General features: G+C 45.5%; 1 protein-coding gene across 1 annotated transcript in view; it reads right to left on the reverse strand.

The window, feature by feature from the left end:
* The window catches only part of LOC136654055 (perforin-1-like), a 136,272-nt gene extending 124,494 nt beyond the window's left edge, over nucleotides 1–11,778 (reverse strand). The window contains exons 1-3 of the mRNA XM_066630917.1: nucleotides 11,599–11,778; nucleotides 7,606–7,871; nucleotides 739–804 (exon numbers count right to left, since the gene is read on the reverse strand). Coding sequence (XP_066487014.1) covers nucleotides 739–804; nucleotides 7,606–7,871; nucleotides 11,599–11,778 — 512 coding nt within the window. The remainder of the gene's footprint in view (nucleotides 1–738; nucleotides 805–7,605; nucleotides 7,872–11,598) is intronic.
* Nucleotides 11,779–21,916: the final 10,138 nt, after the last annotated feature.

Genomic DNA, 21,916 nt, shown 5'->3' on the forward strand with positions numbered 1-21,916 from the left:
AAAAAGACTGTGGAGGAAGGTGGCTAGGTCAAAACTAAATTTTCAGCACAATCCTAACTTGTGCCCGAACAGGGATGCCGGGCTTTGGGCGCTATCCCTTTCCCGTATCCAGCAGGGGCTTTGGGCGGTAAGTAGCTCAGCCTGGGCAAGGAGAATTGCTTTCCTTACCCTGGGGAGAGCTGCTGCAGCCCCAGTGGGTCTACTCAGATCCATGCAACCGAAAGAGGTGGCGCTGATCTGAGCAACCCAGAGCTGTGCCACACTGCCCAGGAGTGGGGTCAGGATCCCTCTCTCCTGCAGTCGAACTGTGAGCCCCTCGCCCTGCACACAGCAGAGAGGAGAGAATAAGGTTCGGATGCAGGAGAGAGGGGTGCGTGGTGTAGGGTTGCTCCTCCGCTCCATGCCTGCATTCCAGTCTCAGTTGCTGGACCCAGCGCTAGCAAAGCACACACACAGCACTGGGACCAGTGGCAAGCAGCAGCAGCAGCACACAAACCTGGGGGGGCGGGCAACAGTATAGCCCCCTCACTCTGCGCCTGCAAGGAGCTGCAATCCTAGTCACACTTTCCTGGGAGTAAGCCCCATTGACTATAATAGGACTTACTTCTTAGTAGACAGGCATGGAATTGGGCTTTTAAGAAGGCTCTCTCCCTCTCCACTTCTCATACAGGCACCTAAGGTTGCAATCCTATCCACCCTTTCCTGGGAGTAAGCCCCATTGACCATAATGGAACTTACTTCTGAGTAGACACATAGGAGTGGGTTTGGCTGGCTGTGATGGGTTGCCTGCACTTGCGTAGGAACCTGAAGTGGGGAGAGCAAGGCAATGCAAGAGGTGCCAGGCAGCACAAGGTGCCCAAAGCAGGCCCAGCCTCATAGTAGCCATTATCATCTCATCATTTATTCATAATTCATCTGTTCCAGTTCCTAAAGGTAAGCTGCTGGCTGGCATGATCATCTCAGCCCCCTGCGCCTCTCTGTAGGCAGACTTTCCTGGAAGTAAGCTTCATTGACCACAATGGGACTTACTTCTGAGTAGACAGGCATAAGAATGGGCTCTAAATTAGATATACCTTTTAGATTTGTGATCACTTACAGAAGTAAGGCTGAAATTCTGTCCACATTTACCTGGGAGTAAATTCCATTGAGTATAATGGGACTTACTTTTGAGTAGACATGCAAAGACATGTCCAACTTTCCAGCTCCGATGTAGCCACAATGCAGCCCCGTGGTAATTTAATTAAATGAATTTAATTAAATTTAATTAATTAAATTTGATGTCATTGCGGGTGAGGGGGGCTACAGAATTTTCTTTTCACCAGGTGGCAACTCGGTTAACTACACCACTGAGTGTTGGAGCTTTGCTCCATTGGCTCCAGAGCCTCCATCTTGGGCTGGCCGCCTGACACAGTGGCTCTTACTTCTAAGCCAACACTTGGGTCAGCATAGAAGTGAGTAGACCCATTGAGAGGCTACTCAGTTTACCTGGGGGAAGGGGATAAAAGTCCCCTTCTCCTGAGGAGGCAGTGGGGGCTGTCTGGTGAGCACAGGATGCAGCAGCAGCCACCATTTTCAGTGCCGCTGCAGCCTCGCACGTCAGGCAGCTGAAGATTGGGCTTTAAATCTTGTTATACCTTATAGGGACTGACAAATTTCTGATTGAGTATCACCACTGACTTTTCTGGAGATGGAAAAATAAAGCAGCAAGCCAACAACTGTATCAATCAGAGAGAAAACCTGAGTTTTCTGTAAGTATGCAATTTTTTTTAACTCAAGGTTTTCAGTTTTGCCAGATTTAGTTTTCAGTTTTGCCATAACCCTCTTGTTCAGCTCTAATATTTTAATGTGTTGCAATAACAGGGTAATCTTTTAATGTAAGATTAAGGGCGCAATCCTATCCTGCACTGGAACAGGCAAACCAAGCGGCTTATGCTGTATCCAGAGCAGGATAGGTGCCCAAAACACCTCAGCCAGACATAAGGGGAATCATTTCTCCTTACCTCTGGCTAAGCCACCCTTGCACCTATGGTTCTCCTTGTACTTGAGCCACCTCCTGAGGTGGCACAAGACCAAGGAGAGTGGAGTGACTTGAAGCTGCTTGGCCCTCCCCTGGAATGGGGGTTGTGATCTGGCATAACATTCATCATAGTCTCTCTTGGCCTCCCGTATCACCTTCTTACATGAGGGTGCCTGCATGGCAAACAAGCCAAGTTAGAGAGGCCGTAAAGCACAAGGAAGCTTCCTTCTGTAAATGGAAGTCTTGCCCTAATGAGGAGAATAAAAAGGAACACAAACTGTGGCAAAAGAAATGTAAGACTTTGATACAGGAGGTCAAGAAAGACTTTTAGGAACATATGGCCAGCAATATTAAGGGGAATAATAAAAGCTTCTTAAATATGTTAGAAGCAGGAAACCTGCCAGAGAAGCAGTTGGCCCACTAGATGGTGAGGAAGGAAAAGGAGAGATAAAAGGAAACTTGGAGATGGCAGAGAAATTAAATGAGTTCTTTACATCTGTCTTCATAGCAGAAGACATCGGGCAGATACCACTGCCTGAAGGGACCCTCCTGACCAAGGAATTAAATCAGATAGCGGTTAAAAGAGAAGATATTTCAGACCTAATTGATAACTTAAAGATCAATAAGTCACTGGGTCCTGATGGCATCCACCCAAGAGTTATTAAGGAACTGAAGAATGAAGTTGCTGATCTCTTGACTAAAATATACAACTGGTCCCTTAAAACGGTCACGGTGCCAGAGGATTGGAGTATAGCAAATGTCACACCGATCATTAAAAAAGGAAGGAGAGGGAACCTGGGAAACTATAGGCCTTTCATAAGAACATAAGAACAGCCCCACTGGATCAGGCCATGGGCCCATCTAGTCCAGCTTCCTGTATCTCACAGCGGCCCACCAAATGCCCCAGGGAGCACACCAGATAACAAGAGACCTCATCCTGGTGCTCTCCCCTACATCTGGCATTCTGACTTAACCCATTCCTAAAATCAGGAGGTTGCGCATACACATCATGGCTTGTACCCCATAATGGATTTTTCCTCCAGAAACTCGTCCAATCCCCTTTTAAAGGCGTCTAGGCTAGACGCCAGCACCACATCCTGTGGCAAGGAGTTCCACAGACCGACCACGCGCTGAGTACAGAAATATTTTCTTTTGTCTGTCCTAACCCGCCCAACACTCAATTTTAGTGGATGTCCCCTGGTTCTGGTATTATGTGAGAGTGTAAAGAGCATCTCCCTATCCACTCTGTCCATCCCCTGCATAATTTTGTATGTCTCAATCATGTCCCCCCTCAAGCGTCTCTTTTCTAGGCTGAAGAGGCCCAAACGCCGTAGCCTTTCCTCATAAGGAAGGTGCCCCAGCCCCGTAATCATCTTAGTCGCTCTCTTTTGCACCTTTTCCATTTCCACTATGTCTTTTTTGAGATGCGGCGACCAGAACTGGACACAATACTCCAGGTGTGGCCTTACCATCGATTTGTACAACGGCATTATAATACTAGCCGTTTTGTTCTCAATACCCTTCCTAATGATCCCAAGCATAGAATTGGCCTTCTTCACTGCCACCGCACATTGGGTCGACACTTTCATCGACCTGTCCACCACCACCCCAAGATCTCTCTCCTGATCTGTCACAGACAGCTCAGAACCCATCAGCCTATATCTAAAGTTTTGATTTTTTGCCCCAATGTGCATGACTTTACACTTACTGACATTGAAGCGCATCTGCCATTTTGCTGCCCATTCTGCCAGTCTGGAGAGATCCTTCTGGAGCTCCTCACAATCACTTCTGGTCTTTACCACTCGGAAAAGTTTGGTGTCATCTGCAAACTTAGCCACTTCACTGCTCAACCCTGTCTCCAGGTCATTTATGAAGAGGTTGAAAAGCACCGGTCCCAGGACAGATCCTTGGGGCACACCGCTTTTCACCTCTCTCCATTGTGAAAATTGCCCATTGACACCCACTCTCTGCTTCCTGGCCTCCAACCAGTTCTCAATCCACGAGAGGACCTGTCCTCTAATTCCCTGACTGTGGAGTTTTTTAAGTAGCCTTTGGTGAGGGACCGTGTCAAACGCCTTCTGAAAGTCCAGATATATAATGTCCACGGGTTCTCCCGCATCCACATGCCTGTTGACCTTTTCAAAGAATTCTATAAGGTTTGTGAGGCAAGACTTACCCTTACAGAAGCCATGCTGACTCTCCCTCAGCAAGGCCTGTTCGTCTATGTGTTTTGAGATCCTATCTTTGATGAGGCATTCCACCATCTTACCCGGTATGGATGTTAGGCTGACCGGCCTATAGTTTCCCGGGTCCCCCCTCTTTCCCTTTTTAAAAATAGGCTTAAAAAAACTTTCAGCATAAATCAGTTCCAGGTAAGATGATGTAGTACGGGTCCAACCTTGTTATACACTTATTTTTTATACATGGATTTGACTCGACACGAATGGCTACTGCAAATGAAAAGGAATGTTCTGATCCCTGGAGAAAGGGAAAAAATGTATCCCTTTAAAATCACAGTTTAAAAAACTGCTTTTTACTGTTGTAGAGAGACAGTCAGGCAAGTGGTTACAGGTATAACCTAATTATCCACAGATTTTTCACCCAGGAGAAAAATGTACAGATTTTTCTGTCTCAAGGCTGATGAGAACTACCCCTTAAATTAAAGGAAAACAGTTGTTTAACAATAGCCTCATTAATGCGAGAGAGGACAGATGGCTGCCAATCCATCAATCATTCTCTCTCTAAGCTTTATTCCTCCCTTCCCCCTGAGCAAAGGCTAAATGGCAGTGATTTTCACCTCTTCCATTCTTTCTCCCTCCCTGGTGCTCCTGGTGAAGGGATGGATTGCTGCCTCCTAGTGAAGCCTAAGCGCCTGGAGAGAGACTGATCGCCTCTGTGTGTATTTCAAAAGGTCAGCAAGGCTGTTTATAAATCACAAGAGCAAAGGGACTTTGTTTTTTAAATTGATTTGCTATAGTGCATTTTTTGCCATCCACATGAGTTCTGGGAACAGAACCCTCGTGAACAATGAGACTCAACCTGTACCTCATCAAAGATAAAATCTTAAAACGCATATACAAACAAGGCTTGCTGAGGGAGAATCAGCATGGCTTCTGGAATGGTAAGTCTTGCCTCATGAACCTTTCAGAATTATTTGAAAAGGTCAACAGGCATGTGGATGCGGGAGAACCCGTGGACATTATATATCTGGACTTTCAGAAGGCGTTCGACACGGTCCCTCACCAAAGGTTACTGAAAAAACTCCACAGTCAGGGAATTAGAGGACAGGTCCTCTCATGGATTGAGAACTGGTTGAAGGCCAGGAAACAGAGAGTGGGTGTCAATGGGCAATTTTCACAGTGGAAAGAGGTGAAAAGCAGTGTGCCCCAAGGATCTGTCCAGGGACCAGTGCTTTTCAACCTCTTCATAAATGACCTGGAGACAGGGCTAAGCAGCAAGGTGGCCAGGTTTGTGGATGACACCAAACTTTTCCGAGCGGTGAAAACCAGAAGAGATTGTGAAGAGCTCCAGAAGGATCTCTCCAAACTGGGAGAATGGGCAACAAAATGGCAGATGTGTTTCAATGTAAGTAAATGTGTTTCAATGTGTAAGTCCATGCACATTGGAGCAAAAAATCAAAACTTCACCTATAAGCTTATGAGGAAAGGCCACAATGTTTGAGGCTCTTGAGTCTAGAGAAAAGGCACCTGAGGGGTAAGGTAATTGAGACATACAAAATTATGTGGGAGATGGATACAGGGATGTTATTTTCCCTTTCACACAACTCCAGAAGCAGGAGACATCCACTAAAATTGAGTGTTGGGAACGTTAGGACATAAAAAGGAAAATATTTCTTTATCCAGCATGTTGTTTGTCTGCGGAACTCCTTGCCACAGGATGTGGTGATGGCATCTGTCCTTAGATGCCTTTAAAAGGCAATGGGACTAATTTCTGGAGGAAAAGTCCATCGCACGTTGGAAGCCATGGTGTGTATGTACAACCTAGAAGTAGGTTATCTCAGAATACCAGATGCAAGAGAGGGCACCAGGATGCAGTTATCTTGTTTTGTGTGCTGCCTGAGGCATCTGTTGGGCTCCTGTGAGATACAGGAAGCTGGACTAATGGGCCTTTGTCCTGATCCTGTGGAGCTCTTCTTTGTTTCTTATAGGTCAGCGCAAAGTGAGTTTTTTCACAATTCAGACTCAAGTTACCTGACTCGAGTTTCCATCCCTGTTAAAAGCACAATCCTATGCACTTTTTCACCTAGGGCAAGTTCTTTGTGCTGGCCGAGGAGTGTTGTAAAAGTGCTATAAGTGCGGTGACTCAGGAGCAAGCTGCACAGGCAGAAATAAAAGCTTGCAAATCACCCTTGACTACTGAGTCTTGCTTTTGGACCTTGCAACACACGAGCTGCTGTGCTGATGGAAAGCAAGATTAGGATTATGCCATAAAAGTAGGTGGGTTTTGTGCTCCCCACCCAAAGTGATTGTGCTGCAGACTTGACTCAACGGACTCTACAAGCACTGGCCAACTGAGACCCTCCCCTGAATTCAGGGTAATATTTCCTCCCAAGGATAATTACCTTCCTCATTATGCCAAAACAATCCAGAAAAAAAGTTTGTAAGTCTTGTAAAAAACAGTCTGTAAGTTTTCATATCTATCATGACAGGGTATTTAAAAATGAATAAGGCAGGGGTTCCCAAACTGGGGCATTGCAACACCCCAGCCAAGGAAGCCCTGTCTCTGTCCCCTTAAGGGGTGGTGGAGGGAAAAGGCAGTCATCAGGAGGACTGTGCTCCTGCCAGGGGTAAAAGGGGCTTTTTTCTACATACAACAAACAGCTTTGGCCTGCGTAGGGGTGTGGGGAGCCCTATGGAGCTCTCCCTAGGGCTCACCTAGCCTCATAAAGACTAAAAATAACTACTGAAACCAACTTCCAGTTTTGCAGTTGCAAACAAAAAGTGGGTCACAATAGTTATTTTTAGTCTTTATGAGGCTTGGGGGTGAGCTAGGGAGTGCTCAGCAGCATCCCCCCCCCCCCCCGGCCAGTGCTGTTTATTGTGAGTAGGAAAAGAAAAACCTTTTCCTCCTGATCACATCACTGCCTTTGCCCCTCTCCCTGCAACAACTTACCCCTGGTTCCCAAACTCCTGAGGAATTTGGGAACCACTGAGGTAAGGGGTAGCATGAGGATGTTCCTGTTTGTTTAAGGAAGGCATTCATTATTAGCAGGCACAAGCTTCTGGACTTATTCTGGAATATTCTTGTTCAGCTGTCATGCTTTGGATGTTCACAGTTCATTGAAATAAAAATGCACAGAGGCACTTGGCAATAAAGCTCTAGAAATTTCTGTTGGTTTTAAAAGTAAAATAATTCATGTTTCGATTCAGTTTGCTCAGACTTCACCAGCAAGAAGAGTCAACTCCAGCCCCTCCAACCTCCCACACCAGCACCTTGATCCCCTTCCCTGCCTTTCTCACTTGTAGTATGAGCAGGTGACATGATGGAGAAGAAAAATATACTTGTCCTGTGAACTCTTCTTTATGCAGTCTTGAGTTATCTTAGAATTGGATCCTGCAAGAGCCCACTGGATCTTAGCACTCAGGTTGATCTTCACATCCAGCTCATTCCTCCAGTCATTTTTCACTCGCAATTCTGTCAATGCCTCAGCCACAGCAATGACTGACTCCTGCACTGAGTGTTGCACTTTCTGCTGGCACGAAATGTTGGCTTTCCAGTCGGTAATGATCAAGGGAAGCCTCTGAAGTGGCTTCCCTTCCAGCAAGGGATTCTCACACAAGGTGCACCCCCCATCTGTAGCTTTCCACTGATCCACATCTGCCCAATAACTCTCCTGCAAGGTCAGTTCAAGTATATCAAAACCGTTACCGGCCAAGTGACCACCTTGCACAGGTTCAGCCTTTTTGCATTCATCTGGTGTGCCCTTCCGGCAATTTGGAGAGACAGGGGTGAGAAGGAGAAGTAAAAGAAACGCACAGGCAGCAGAGGTGGGGTCCCTCTTGTGCATGGCTGGTCCAGCAGGAAGGTACTCTGGAAAAGAGGAAGAGTGTTGCAGGTCCATTTAAAGAAGTATTCACATGATGCACAATTATCGTGTGGAACTCACAGGGCACACCTATGCATGTCTTCTCCAAAGTCTCTCTCATTGTGCTCTGTGATGAATCTCTGGTATTTCCCCTGTTCCTCCCTTTTGTGCCTATTGTTCTGTATTTTTGTACAGTTTCAATTCCCCAAGAGCTTTTAACTCCCCCAGAGCTGCTGGGGCATACCTTGCATCAGGCTCTGTCCTTTGTCTTGATTAGTGAATGAGAGAGAGAGAGAGAGAGAGAGAGAGAGAGAGAGAGAGAGAGAGAGAGAGAGAGAGCACATGCATTTGTCAGTTCATGTTACAAATGAGCCATGCTGAAGCATGAGTGGGGAGTTTGTGTACAATGTAAGTACGTTAAGCTGGGGACTCAGTGGCAGACCTCCCCAGCCCTGCACCCCAGGGCAAAGGTCCACAATGGCGCCCCCATAGGCTGTCATCACCTCCCAACGTGGAAATCCTTCTCCCTACTCACCTGAGGCTTGCGGAGCCTTGTGTGACCTGAACCTGAGTCGGGGAAGCTTCCTGGGGTTTCCTTGGTGCTATAAACTGTTTCTGGAAAACTGGAAGCACAGTTTCCGACCCCATAGGGAGCCTTGGAGAGGCTTCCGTGCGGTCCTAGAGGCTCACGCCTTGGGCATTTGCCCCATCAAACATCAAACAAAATGAGAGGTCAGCCGCTATGGGGACTGTCTAGCTAGAATCATTAAATGCTTTCATTTTATTTTTCTTTGCCAATTCAGCTCTGCACACACTTCACCCTAAGGAGAAGTATGAACTTATTTGTTGAAAAGTGGCATATAAATACTGATATTGTTATTATTCGATTTTCACACACTCAGGTGTAATTGATTGGGTTTTTTATTTAAATATCAAGTCTTTCCCAAGGACCTGGGATGCTTGGTTTTTATCCTTTCTGGATGTTATAAACAGAAGTGTAGCTTGGTCATTTGGCACCTGAGGTCCATAAATATTTTGCACAACACCCCGCCCCTGTATATGACAAAATTATTTTCAGTAATAGTCATGACAAGAAATGAATAATAATGGCCAGACAAGAAGCACAGCAACAGTGGTGTAGCTAGGTCATTTGACATCTGTGGCCCATAAATTTTTGACACCTTGCCATATGACAAAATTCTATTCATTCATTCATATTTTCATACTGCCCTCCCTCCAAGGAGCTCAGGGTGGTGTGCAAGTTTCCTACCCTACTTTTGTCCTCAAAACAACCTTGTGAGGTAGATGAGGCTGAGAGAGAGCAATAATCATGACATGAAATGAATAATAATGGCCTGAAAATAAATGCAGTGAATTTTCCCCACAAGCAATGGATGACCGTCCGTGCCCGCCTCTTCTGTTGCTCTCCTGCATATAGTACTCAGTGACACAGGCCCCTGCATCTGGAAATTCAATGTAGCCATCATCACTGATAGACTATAGTCCTCCATCAGTGTTTAGAATTCACTTTAAAAGTCATCTAAGCCAGTCATCCAACCCAAACCTTCCACCAGCGGCATCAATAGGGTTTGTGTCATCCAGTGTGGTAATTCTTGGTGTCACCCACATTAACTTTTTATTTATTTTACTATAGAACAGTACAGATCACCCAACAAATTAGTAACCAACAAAAAACCAGTGGCCAAATTCATGACAATCATGCAATTAAATATGATTTTGAATATTAACTCTGATGCATGGAAAAGGAAACTGATTCAAAATAACATCTTATTGGTTTCATGCTGTGTCAAAATAACAACTTCTTAGTTCTCACACTCCGGGAGCAATCCTGAATGCGCTCTTGGCCTGTGCAGTCTCTTGCTCCGGCTGCAGAGTGTTGCAAAAGTGTGGTAAGGCACTTCTGCGACAAATCGGGGGAAGGAAAATGGCACATGGCCTGTGTAAAAGGTCAGCCTGTGCCAGCCAAGCCAGGTTGGCTTAAGGGTCTGGGGGGTGGGGGGAGAGCGGGAATGAGGAGTTTTGGGGTGGGGGAAGGGTGGGCAGCAGGTGGGCCTGTGGGCGGGCCGCGGGTGAGAAAGTGTGGGGCCAGGATCTGGCACTTGTCCTAAGCCCGGTCTTGGGATGCCCAGAGCATCTATGGGCTGCTCGGATTGGGGATGCTGCAGCATTACCTGGAGTAAGGGGAAGGAATTCCCCTTGCCTGAGGTTGAGCAGCAAGTGGAACCAACCCCACATTAAACAGGGGGCAGACCCGCTGGCCTCCCTGTTCCAGTATGGGTTAGGATTGGGCTGTTAGTCTCATTGGTCAGTTTTGAGTTATGAAAATCCACTTTTTGTTACATAAGTCAGTTGTGTTTTTGTCAGTTGTGGCTATTTTGCTATAACTTTTGATATAACAGATATTTAAATGTGATTTATTTGACAACCTTCTGCATAAAATTCTGCATCATTTGATATATAACATGACAGTACTACACTTGAAAACCATGACGTCCAAAATTGTGGCGACTAGTGTGCCACCCCCCCAGGTAACACCTTGTTGGTTCTGTGGCTTGTCATAATAACATCTCCTTGTCAAACAATCTGTCTCATTGGTCCATTTTGAGTTAAGGAAATTTACTTTTGGGGCGCAGTTCTAACCAACTTTCTAGCACCGAGGTAAGGGTAATGTACTTGGAACAAACATTCCCTTACCTTGTGGAGGTCTCTGTGACTGCACCCCCCCCCCAACTGCAGGATGCAGCACATACCCCACTGAAACAGCTATGCCAGTGCTGGAAAGTTGGTTAGGATTGCACCCTTTGTTACATAAGAGAGTTGTTTTTTTCATTTTCTAGGTTTTTTTACCATAACTTCTGATAGAACACAGATATTTAAATGTGGTTTGTTTCATTACATTCAGCATGAATTTCCACATCAATTGATGTATAACATGATGGCATTATACCTAGAAATTACAATTTTACAATTTTGGTCACTAATGGTGTCACAGCAACCTCCAAAATTGGTATCAGTGGTGCCCTGCCCCCTGGTTAGCTACACCACTGGTTATAAATAACATCGTAAAATGTAAGCTGTTCCTAGTAGAGCTGCTTTCGCCAGTTGACTGATAGTAATTTCTGTGGCCTCTGTGCTGTTAAGGTATTCTTCAAGGTGCTTTGGAATAGCACCAAGGGCGCCAATCACCCCTGGGATCTCTCTGGTCTTCTTCTGCTACAACCTTTCAATTTCTATTTGTAAATCTTTGTGTCTTGTTGTTCTATTGATCAATTACTTTTTCTTTCCTACTCAGCGGTCACCTGGTATGGCTATATTGATTATTTTGACTTGTTTTTCTTTCTTCTCTACTACTTTTATGTCTTTTATTGTGTGATAGAAGTTGGTCTGTTTGTAATCATCATCATCCATCCCTCTCTCATTGTTTTTCGGTTAGGTCTCAAACATAGGTGTTTTGTCTACCGTTTGGCTGATGGGTGGAAGTTTGCCCTCTGTGCCTCTAGAATAGTGCTGTCACCCATGCCGGGCCCCCGTCAACAGGGGCCGCCTTGGAAGCAGGGGCCTTCTCAGGAGCAAGAAGCAAGTCCCGCCTGGCCCCGGCCCCCATGCTGAGGGCCTCCTTGGGAGTAGGGCCCAAGGTCAAGCCAGTCACAATGCCGGAAGGGGTGGGGCAGGCCAGGCTGGCTGCTGGGCTCATATGGAGTCATACTGGGATTGCTGCCCACCCTTTCCATGCTGAATGTTTCTCATGGGGTGCCCCTTGGTTAGGGGTAGATCCGGGGGTGGGGTATGGGTGCATGCCCCCTCCAACTGTCATGCACCAGCTGAAATTTTCCAGCTGCTAAACACAGACAGTTGCCTATGTGGGGGTTTGCTGGTCGCCTCCTGCTTTTCTGGGGGATAGCACATTGACTCTTTCCCTGGCTGGGCAGCTCCCCCCATTCCTTCTCCCTCACCCCCCTCTTCCACAGTGAGTTGTGCCAGTCTCCCTGGAGTGGGATTATGGTCGAGGCTGCAGCACGGCTCACTCTGAGAGAGACTGAGCAGCTATCCGACCCCTGCACCTTTCCCTCCTTTCTGTGTGTTTGTGTCGGGTTGGTCACGGCGGGGAACATCTGAATTACCATGTTTCCCCAAAAATAAGACACTGTCTTATATATATATATATATATATATATATATATATATATATATATATATATATATATATATATATATATATATATATATATAAAATATAAATATATATTTGCTTCAAAAAACACACTAGGTCTTATTTTCGGGGTAGGTCTTATTTCTTTTAATGTACAACAATCCACAGTCATTCATGTACAAAATTATACCTTACAAAAATATCCCCTCAGTACCCAGGAGGATGCCTGCCTACTCAGAAGTCAGTCCCTTTATAGTTCCTGGAAATTACTCCCTGGAAGGTGTGGAGAGTCTCAGAGCCTGAGGTTGCCTCGCTTGCTGCTCCTCCGCCCAAGGCAGCACATGCTTTCTAGGTGGTGTGCACGTGGGAGATGCCTGCCTACTCAGAAGTCAGTCCCTTTATAGTTAATGGGACTTACTCCCTGGAAGGTGTGGAGAGGGTGTCCCCTCAGCGCCCAGGAGGATCCCTGCCTGCTTGTCTACTCAGAAGTCAGTCCCTTTATAGTTAATGGGACTTACTCCCTGGAACACATGGAGAGCAGGGTTGCCTTGCTTGCTGCTTCCCGCCTCAGCTCCTCCTCAGCGTCCTCTTCCCAAGGCAGCACAGCAGGCGCTTTCTAGGGGTCACCCGTCCTGCCCAAGGACCCCTCCCACCCTGCTCAGAACTAGGTCTTAATTTCAGGGTAGATTTTATATTTCAGCAATTTTCAAAAAAAAACACTAGGTCATTTTTTCGGGGTAGGTCTTATTTTTGGGGAAACACAATAGTTAGCATTTTGTCCCCACAAAATGTGGCGACAAAGTGCTGTTTTTGGCCTGTGAAGCCCTAGGCTATCTGGACCTTATTTATTTCAAGGAGAATAGTTTCCCCCTCCCAAACATTTAGAACTGACAATGAAGCCTTGTTCTGGATTCTGTCCATCTTGGGTGCTAGTACAAAATAGTCCAGTGTTGTTATAATCATATAGGAGAGGGAAAGAGCAAGAGACAGGCTTGCAGTATAGCCCCGTGTTGTGTCCTGGCATTTAAAAAAAAAAAAAAAAAAAAAAGGGAAGATGCAATTTAGGGCGCAATCCTAACCGGCACTTGTGCCGGCATAGGAGCCCCTGGAATGTCGCAAACATGCCGTAAGGCACGTTTGCATCTCCGTGGGAGGGAGCCATGTCGGCACATCCAGATGCGCCGATGCACGGAGGGCGACGGAGGCTCCCACAGCAGTTCCCTAACGGCAGCTTGTGTCAGCACAGGCACACCGACACAAGCCTTCCTGGTAGGTGTGGGGGGTGGGGAGGAGGCAGGAGGGGGCGTTTCTGCGCAGGGGGAGGACGGTCCCATGGCTGGGCATGCTGGGAGCTGGGGGCGGGGCTGACACCCCGGAGTTATGCTGGATCCCAACCTCTGTCCCCGGGGTGAACGGAGCGGCTTCTAGTCGCTCTGTTCTCCTCGGACTTGTGCTACCTGCAGAGGTGGCGCAGGTCTGAGGAGACCCATTGGGGCACGCAGCCCTTACCCATGGGTAAGGGGAAGAGCTTCCCATTGCCCGTGGCTGAGCCGCTGCAGCCAACAAACCTGTGTTGGATGCAGCGCAAGCCTCCTGACTTGCCTGCTCCAGCACAGGTTAGGATTGCGCCCTTAAAGGGCAGTGACTTATCACAGCAGCAAAGCTGTGCTGAAAGGAGTGATTAGCTGCTTTCTCTCTCATAGGTTAAAAACCAGCCTGAAGAGTAAACCCTGCTCATTGCATAAGTGCAAGGTAACCAGACATCCTCTTTTTCCAGGACATGTTCTCTTTTTTAGCCTCGTTTCCTGGAAAGGAACCTAAATGTTCTCCTTTTCCCTGTGAGTGGGCCCCTGCAGGCAGCGCAGAGTCTTCCTGTAATTAATAAATTATGGCCCAAAGCCTAACCCACTTTCCAGCACTGGCATAGCTGTGTCAATGGGACGTGTGCTGCATCCTGCAGTTGGGTAGCACTCACAAAGGCCTCCTCAAAATAAGGGAATGTTTGTTTGCATACCTAAGAGCTGCATTGCCTTTATGTTGGTGCTGGAAAGTGGGTTAGGATTGCGCCCTATGTGTAATATAGTTTTAAATTTAATAATAAGTAATATAGTGTTTAAATTAACTTCATGAAATAATAGACAAGTGTTTTTAGCTTTTCTATTGTCATGTCCTACATTTTGGGCTGCCTTGTCTTCTTTTGTGGTTCTGACATCTGGTCACCCTGGGCATGTTTAACCAAGAGAAGTGTCTGATTGTGTACTTAGGTGTTTATTAAATGAATTGTTACATATTATTACTGTTTGGGATTATATTATTATATTATTGGATTTTGTTTTATGTAAGTTCCAATTCCAGATTTAGTTTAACTCATGATTAGTATTTTTCTCTTTTAGTTACAAGCCATTTCGATTAAGGTAGAGCTCATGCCTCCCCCCAAAACAACTACTGGATCTGTCCCTGCCCCTGCCCCTGGCATCCTCATAAACATGGCAGTGCCCTTACTTCATGGTGGTTCACATTCTAGTTGAGCTTCCAGTACAAGTCTGTTTTAATGGAAAACTATTTCATGAGCTAGGATCTGATGCAGTGGCCAATAGTGCTCCCATATGCCCTTACAAATCCACTTATCCATACTTCCAGTGATCAAACAACCCATCCCTCCAGAGTATCCTTGACCCAAGAGGATTTCAGTTTGTCCTGCAAGGAATGAGTCCTTTTTCTGCCTCCAAAGGATGTTCCCTTCCCCCTCATTCTCCACAATAGCAATGGAGCTGTCAAACACCTCTGTGACTTCTCTTGAAGGTCCCCTTTACATACCTCTCTGCTCCCACAGCTTCTCCAGGTCAGCTAATCAAGCTTCACAGGAATGAACTTCTTCCCCTGGAGACAGGAGCTATTTGTTCCAAGCACACGCCCACAACTTCTGCCCAGTAGGCAGATAGTCATACGTGTGACTATATAATATATCTGATAGCAGCCAGTGAAACTTTAAAGTTTTTTTTTAATTACTTCTACCTTTCAATAATTTCATTCCATTAACTCCAGTTTACGTTGTTGCTGGAAAGTGAAAACTTTTCAAAGCCAAAGGAAACCGGAATGACAAAAACAAACATAATCAGTGGTAATAAATCAGTCTCCCTGAAATAACTCTTAGATAAAATTTGAATGATCATAAGAAACATAATTCAGTTTATCAGAAGAATATTTTTTTGGTGGGTCACTTCACCCACAAAATTTTAATCACTGCAGATACTCGCCCTATAAGTCGATCCCACAGATAAGTCGAGGGCAGGTTTTGAGCAAAAAAATCATGGAATTTTCTATGACCCTCAGATGTGTCAGGGGTTAAACTTAGGGGGGTGTCTGACTGTAGTTTTGTCTGATTTTACCCGAGGCCAGATCCTGAAAAATAACTCACCACTAATTGTTACCTAAGAACTGTAATCTCTAATTTATTAAAAACATAATAAAAGATCATAAGATACATTTTTATTCTTTTTAAATTCTGGTCTTCACCACCTTTTTGTAAACACTATCAGAGTAAGTGCACTGTAAACAGCATATCAGTAAAACAGTGGTTCCCAAACTGGTATTCATGTACTTCCAGGACACTCAACAGGGCCTTATTAAAAATAATACCTTTCAGTTGGCCCTATCTGAAAATGATCTTCCTCTGTTTTAACATGTCCACCAAAAAGCCATAATCCTTTCTTTTCCTTAGAATTCTAAGTGGGACCTTCTTGAACATGATGATTGGTATGCCATTGACAGACAGCCTTGATTTTGCATGTTGTTGTAAAATCACATGTCTTTTTTTCCTTATGAAATGCAATAGGACATCCCAAGCAAGATTCCTCTGTCTTGCAAATATAGGTTGAGTCTCATTATTCGAAAGGGTTCCATTCCCAGAACTCACCTGGATGGCAAGGACCAGCAAGGCAGGAAGGGAGGTAGCTAGTGGGCTATGAAAGCCCCACCAATAGCTAGTTCTTGGTCATCAATTCATCTATGAACCAGTGGTTGAAAACCAGCACAGTAAAAAAGCTGAAACATAATATGGAAAGTGATCAATCACCCAGAATTTCTCAGTTCACTTCTGGTGCAAAACAATGCAAAGGCAGAGCCTTCTGTTCTTCAAACAGATGAAAAGAGAAAATATGTGATGAGTACATGAAGTCTGGGTTTTCACTGAGAGGAGATGAGGGCTTGTATTATTAATTACAAACATTTTGCTAATATGAAGGGTACAATTTATGGAAATGAGCTGCTAAGGGATATGCAAGTGAAAAAGGTTAGGAACCACTGCAGGAGATCCATGAATCAAATCCACCTTTAAGGTGTCTGGTGTGTTAAGCCAGAAGCTCTACATACAACATACAACCCATAACACATAACTGAGAGTGTGCAATTCAATTCACAGCAGAGAGACACTACTGAATATATTTGCAACCCTTTTTATTCAGAAGTAAACCCACTGCTTTCCATGGGTGTTATTCTTAAATAACAGTGCATTACTTAATTGTAGCCTGGGACTTTGTTTCAAATGGAAAGGAGGATCCCATCCTGGTGTTGAAAAAAACAGACCTGCTTTGCAAGCATTTGCAAAAGGGAATGAAGGAAGGAGAATAAAAGGTTAACTTTGGCTGGAATTTCCCAGTTGCTGTAGAAGCAAATGATCTCTGCATGCCTGCCTGCTGCTTGAGAAAGAAAGGAAACTTTTCAGAGTTGAATGGTTCTGCCTTCTGATTGACCGGGAGATAGGGAGAAGTGATAATTGGAGCTTGATTACTTGGCAAAAATTTTAGGGACTATAGGGGAGTATCTATGGTATTTCTCTTGGCCCACGACTGTGTCAGCATACAAACATTGTGCAAGACAGCCCTGGATAGGACTGTGCCCTTAAAAACCCTTGAACAAACATCTAATTATGGCAGTAGAAAGCAAGCAGAAGAGTGTGATCTAAAGCAGGGGTGTCCAAACTTTTTGGCAGGAGGGCCACATCATCTCTCTGACACTGTGTTGGGGGCGGGGAAAAAAGAATTAATTCACATTTCAAATTTGAATAAATTTACATAAATTTGCATAAATAAATATATTCGAGATGGAACTTGTATAAATGAATGAAAGTCTTGCAATAGCTCAAGGACTTATAAAAGACCTCGCACAAAGCAAGGCTGGCCTTTCCTTTGCTGCTGCTGCTGCATCACAGACATGAAACAGCAAGCAGTGGAGGGAGCCCTCATCCCACAGCTCACGTGAGAGGGCAAACAGTTGCCCTCACACTGAGAGCAGTTGCATTGGGCCAGCATGGGCTCCAGCAAGTTTCCAGAGGGCCAGAGACTCATTGAAGACTGGAAGCTCCCCGCAGGCCGGATTGGGAGTCCCCGAGGGCCGCAAATACGGGCACCCCTGATGTAGAGCACTGCATAAGTGGCACATATATGACTGTCTACTGAATATATGTTATACATGTTTCCTTGATATAATAAGAGAGCTTTCGGCTCTTGGAAAGTCAGTTCATTCCTTTCAGGGCAAAGTTGATGATCTGGAGAGGCTGGAAGAAGCAGAGAGGTCTGTGGATGAGATCCTCAGGGACGTGATAGAGGCATCCTGCTTCCAGACTGATAGTTTCCCTTGCTATCATAGAGCATCAGGATTTTGGGAAAGGAGCATATAATTTTGAAGATGAAAATGATCCCTTAGAAGCCAGTGAACCCATATCCTCTTGTGTCATGGATATTCCATAGAGGATGAGAGCTTTCCTAGTGGTGAGTGATTTGATCACTAGGAACATAGAGATGTGGGTTTGTGATGGGTACATAGGATAGCTTGAGACTGGCCTTTCTGTTGGGAAGGTTGCAGATGTTGCATGATGTTTAGATAGGCTAGTAGATAGTGCTGGGGAGGAGGTGATGACAAGCTATATGCTGGTAATGGCGTTAGGAAATATAGATATGGAGGTGTGATCTGCATCTTTCCTTCCCTTATCTTGGGGTGAGCCAAATGATCCGCTCTGAGTCTCCTTGGACCCATGCCAGCTCTAAAGCTGACATTCCAAGAATTAGGGCTAAATCCTATCCAACATTCCAGTGCCAATGTAGCCATACCAACAGGGCATGTGCTGCATCCTACATTGGGTGTGGGGAATCATGGAGGCCTCCTCAAGGTTATGGAATGATTGTTCCCTCACCTCTGTTCTGCATTGTGGCTGCATTGGAGCTGGAAAGTTGGACAGGATTGGGCCCCAAGGAAGACAGAATAAATGAAGAGACAGGGATAGAATCCTGATAAATGCCACTGTCACCAGGATCCATCACCCCAATCTACCTCTTGTCCACCCCCTCCCTGCCAAGAAACATCCCCAGCCATTCCTTTCCCCCCAGGCCAACTTTCTGTCACCAGGAGAAAGCTGCTGCAACGAATCCAGAGGCATACACCATTTGTGGGAGTGACTAGGCAGTCTGCAAGTCTCCAGTGTTTCACATAGCTGTATGTTGGGCAGTGCTGCTGGAATACAAGTTCTGACATTGTACCCCAAATTTAGGATTGGGCAGTGAAGTGTTATTTGTTCCATGCAAAGGGCCAGCTAGAGTGGTGGAGCTGATGGCTCTCAATGTAAGAATGAGACAACAGAGTCAGGATGAAAATTTGGATGTTTGAGGAATGTTTTGTTACAAGCCAAAACTCTGCAGAAGGCACAGAATTCACTTGAGCTAAAATGAAACCAGACTGTGGTTGCTTAATATTTATTTTAAAAAAACGTACAGAGCAGTTTTAAAATGAAACTGGGGGGATGCTGAGAGGAACTGGGCAGCATTTGATTTGGGCCAAATCATCCTTAAGGGATGAAGCAGCAGGTCAAAGAAATCAAAAGGTCACATTTGGAAAGATACATGCTGTACATATGTTTATATGCAAATTATAGAAGATCAGAGTGAAGGTGGAGGTGTTGGAGTGGGCTGAGAACAGAGATGTAATTGGCATCATGGAAAGCTGGAGGAACAGCAGGAACCTGTGGGTATGGTTATTCTAGGACAGAAGTTCAACAGAAAAGCCAGGGAGCAACATTTTTCAGGGGGATGTGTTAAAGAAGGTACATAATAAAAAACTAATACATTTAGGGGCACCACTATTACTAGGTGTGTTTTTTCTGAATCTGCATTAGCATGTGCACATGGCCAAAATCTATTTCATGTGCTGGGATCTAATGCAGTGGCCAAGAGCACAGTGCAATGATTCAATGGGGAAAGACAAGGGAGATAAAGGTAAAGGTGTATAAAGTCAATTTTTTAATTGTGGGGTTCATTTTACAAAAGCAGCAAAGCTGCATTAAAAGAGAATCCATAGTAAATACGTATATCATACAGACCACACTCACACAGGGATAAGATGTGTTGTCCTGTTGACCACACAAGAGGCAAGAAAGGCAGTGGGGAATTTTGTAGGATGATGGTGAGGCTACACTAAGATGACCTATTATTTTTGCTGCTGATTCTCCTCTGCTCTGCAGGAATCACCAGGCTAGGATACCAAGCAACAATCTCCTGTGTTGAAAGCAGGGTGCAAGAGCCTGGAGGGGCTTTCAAGGCTCAGCTGAGGACTCAAGATGGGAAGCAGGACAAGAGAGCTGATGGTGCTTTTCCAGGGGAAGAGTTGCGTTGTGAGCCAACCCACAAAAGAGGTGCCAGCACAGTGGCTTAAACTGCATTTGGAGAAAGGAAGGGTGGAAAAACCTTGGAAAGGCAAAGGGGAGTGTGGAGTTGCCAGACATGGGTGTCAGTTTGGTGCATTGAGTCTTGGATAGGAGGTGGAATGGGTGTCCTTCAAACAGCACAGCAGGTCAGAGACAGAAAAGACATCAGGGTCCAGTAACCCAGCTTTTCATATCTTTTAATCCCAGAAGTTCCTGTGAATTTTTGTGGAGTGATCTCATCAACCTTCTTTTGAGCCTTGATGAACCATGCTTGTTCATCCATGGCCAGAAATAGGTACTGCTGTTGTTTTGTCCCTCATCCAGCCTATCCACTATGGGCCACTCTTCCTCTTTTCTTCAAGATCAAGATCAAGAGTAAGTGTGTTGTCATACTGCCTATAAATGAGATACAGAAGATAGGGAGGTTATAGGTAAATGGTCCAGATGACTAAATAAGTAGCATACGTAATTGCTGAGATGGCTGAACATGTTGTAGGGATCATGGCCCTGGGATGCCAAGGCACAGCAATCTCCTGCATGAAAAGCAGGGAGAAGAGTGTCCAAAAAGCACACCCAGGAGGGCTGGGAGGACAGTAGCCTTAATGGGTTCCAGGAAGGGAAAGAAGGCCAAGGAGCTCTAGGGGGGACTGATCTTGACATGTGGCTCAGTGAGTGCTTGAACGGTGGCTTGTGGTAGCAATGAGCAGAAGGGAGTGGGGGGAAGGAGAAAGATTGGAAAGAAAGAGAGTGGTCTGTGACCAGTCCTGACTTCTGGCTGGCAGAGAGGTGCTTGGGTGGTGGAGGGAATGCAGATGCATGATGCAGCTCGGGTACATCACAAGAGTTATTCATGAGCATGAGTGACAGCAGGCAGGGAGCAACAGCAGCACTTCCAATGAGGGGCCTGCCACCCAGCTGTTCCTAGCCTGTGTTCCCATAGAGAAGCCCAGAGGTTCTCATGGGATGGACTCACCAAGGGCCTCTATTTTGTGCCTCAGTGACTCTGATGGTGTATCTCTGGTTCAAGATGGGCATCTGTTATTTTGAACCTAGCCAAAGGTGCAGCAACAAAGGTCTTGACTGCTTAGTCACCACAGAAAGTCTTGAATGCAACAGTGAGGCTGGTGAAAGAAGCTGAGATTGAAGACACCTATTTGTGTCATCAGCAACTTCAGAAGTCTTGCGCTCACAAGATGTGGTTTGCTTACAGGTTTAAAACCTGTAGTTCAAACAAGATGCAGCCAATCTCGGCGTTACCCAACAAAAGAAAAGTCAGGTAGCTAACTAGCTGAAGGGGTGAGTGTGAAACAAGTGACCCGACCTCCCTCCAAGTGTTGCATCATCTATGTATTGTCTCTAGAGGTAATTAACTGGCCATAAGCCTCTTCCAGCGGCTTAACACCTCTCAGGCTTCTCCTGTCCCCAATTGCCAATGGCGCTTTAACCATAAGAGCTTCCAAACCTGATGGTCAGGTCAGTTTGCAAACCCCCCTTCTGAGTTCCTTGCTCCAGCCTGAGCCTCCCTGGACTCAGCCTTAACCCAGGAGCTGGCCTCTGTTACTGGGGAATCCAGTTCCCTTACCAATCAACCATGTATTAGCTCCCACAACCAAGTCCCTTTGTTCCATCAGTCCAATGATCCATTCAGTTGTAATGGATAGAATTTATTCAAGAGCGAGTTAAAGAAATAGTTATACAGATAGGCACTGCATCAGTCAGAAATTTAAGAATTTAGGTTTGAGCATATAAATTCAAAATACAATACAATGCAACACTCAGTAATAATAAAACAATAAAGACTATCTCCTAAGTCTATCACTCACCAAAGTCTTACACCTTCAGAGTTCCAGTTCAACCCATCCTTGCTGCAGTCAAGGTGGGTCCATCTTTTCAGGAATGGTCAAAGCTCAGGCCCCCTTAGCCAGAGATGAACTAAGACAAAGAAAAGCTACTTCCTTCTACCTTTATAGTGAGACAAGGTGACCTATG

The sequence above is a fragment of the Tiliqua scincoides genome, chromosome 5 (assembly GCF_035046505.1).
Source record: "Tiliqua scincoides isolate rTilSci1 chromosome 5, rTilSci1.hap2, whole genome shotgun sequence".
NCBI classification, from domain to species: domain Eukaryota; kingdom Metazoa; phylum Chordata; class Lepidosauria; order Squamata; family Scincidae; genus Tiliqua; species Tiliqua scincoides.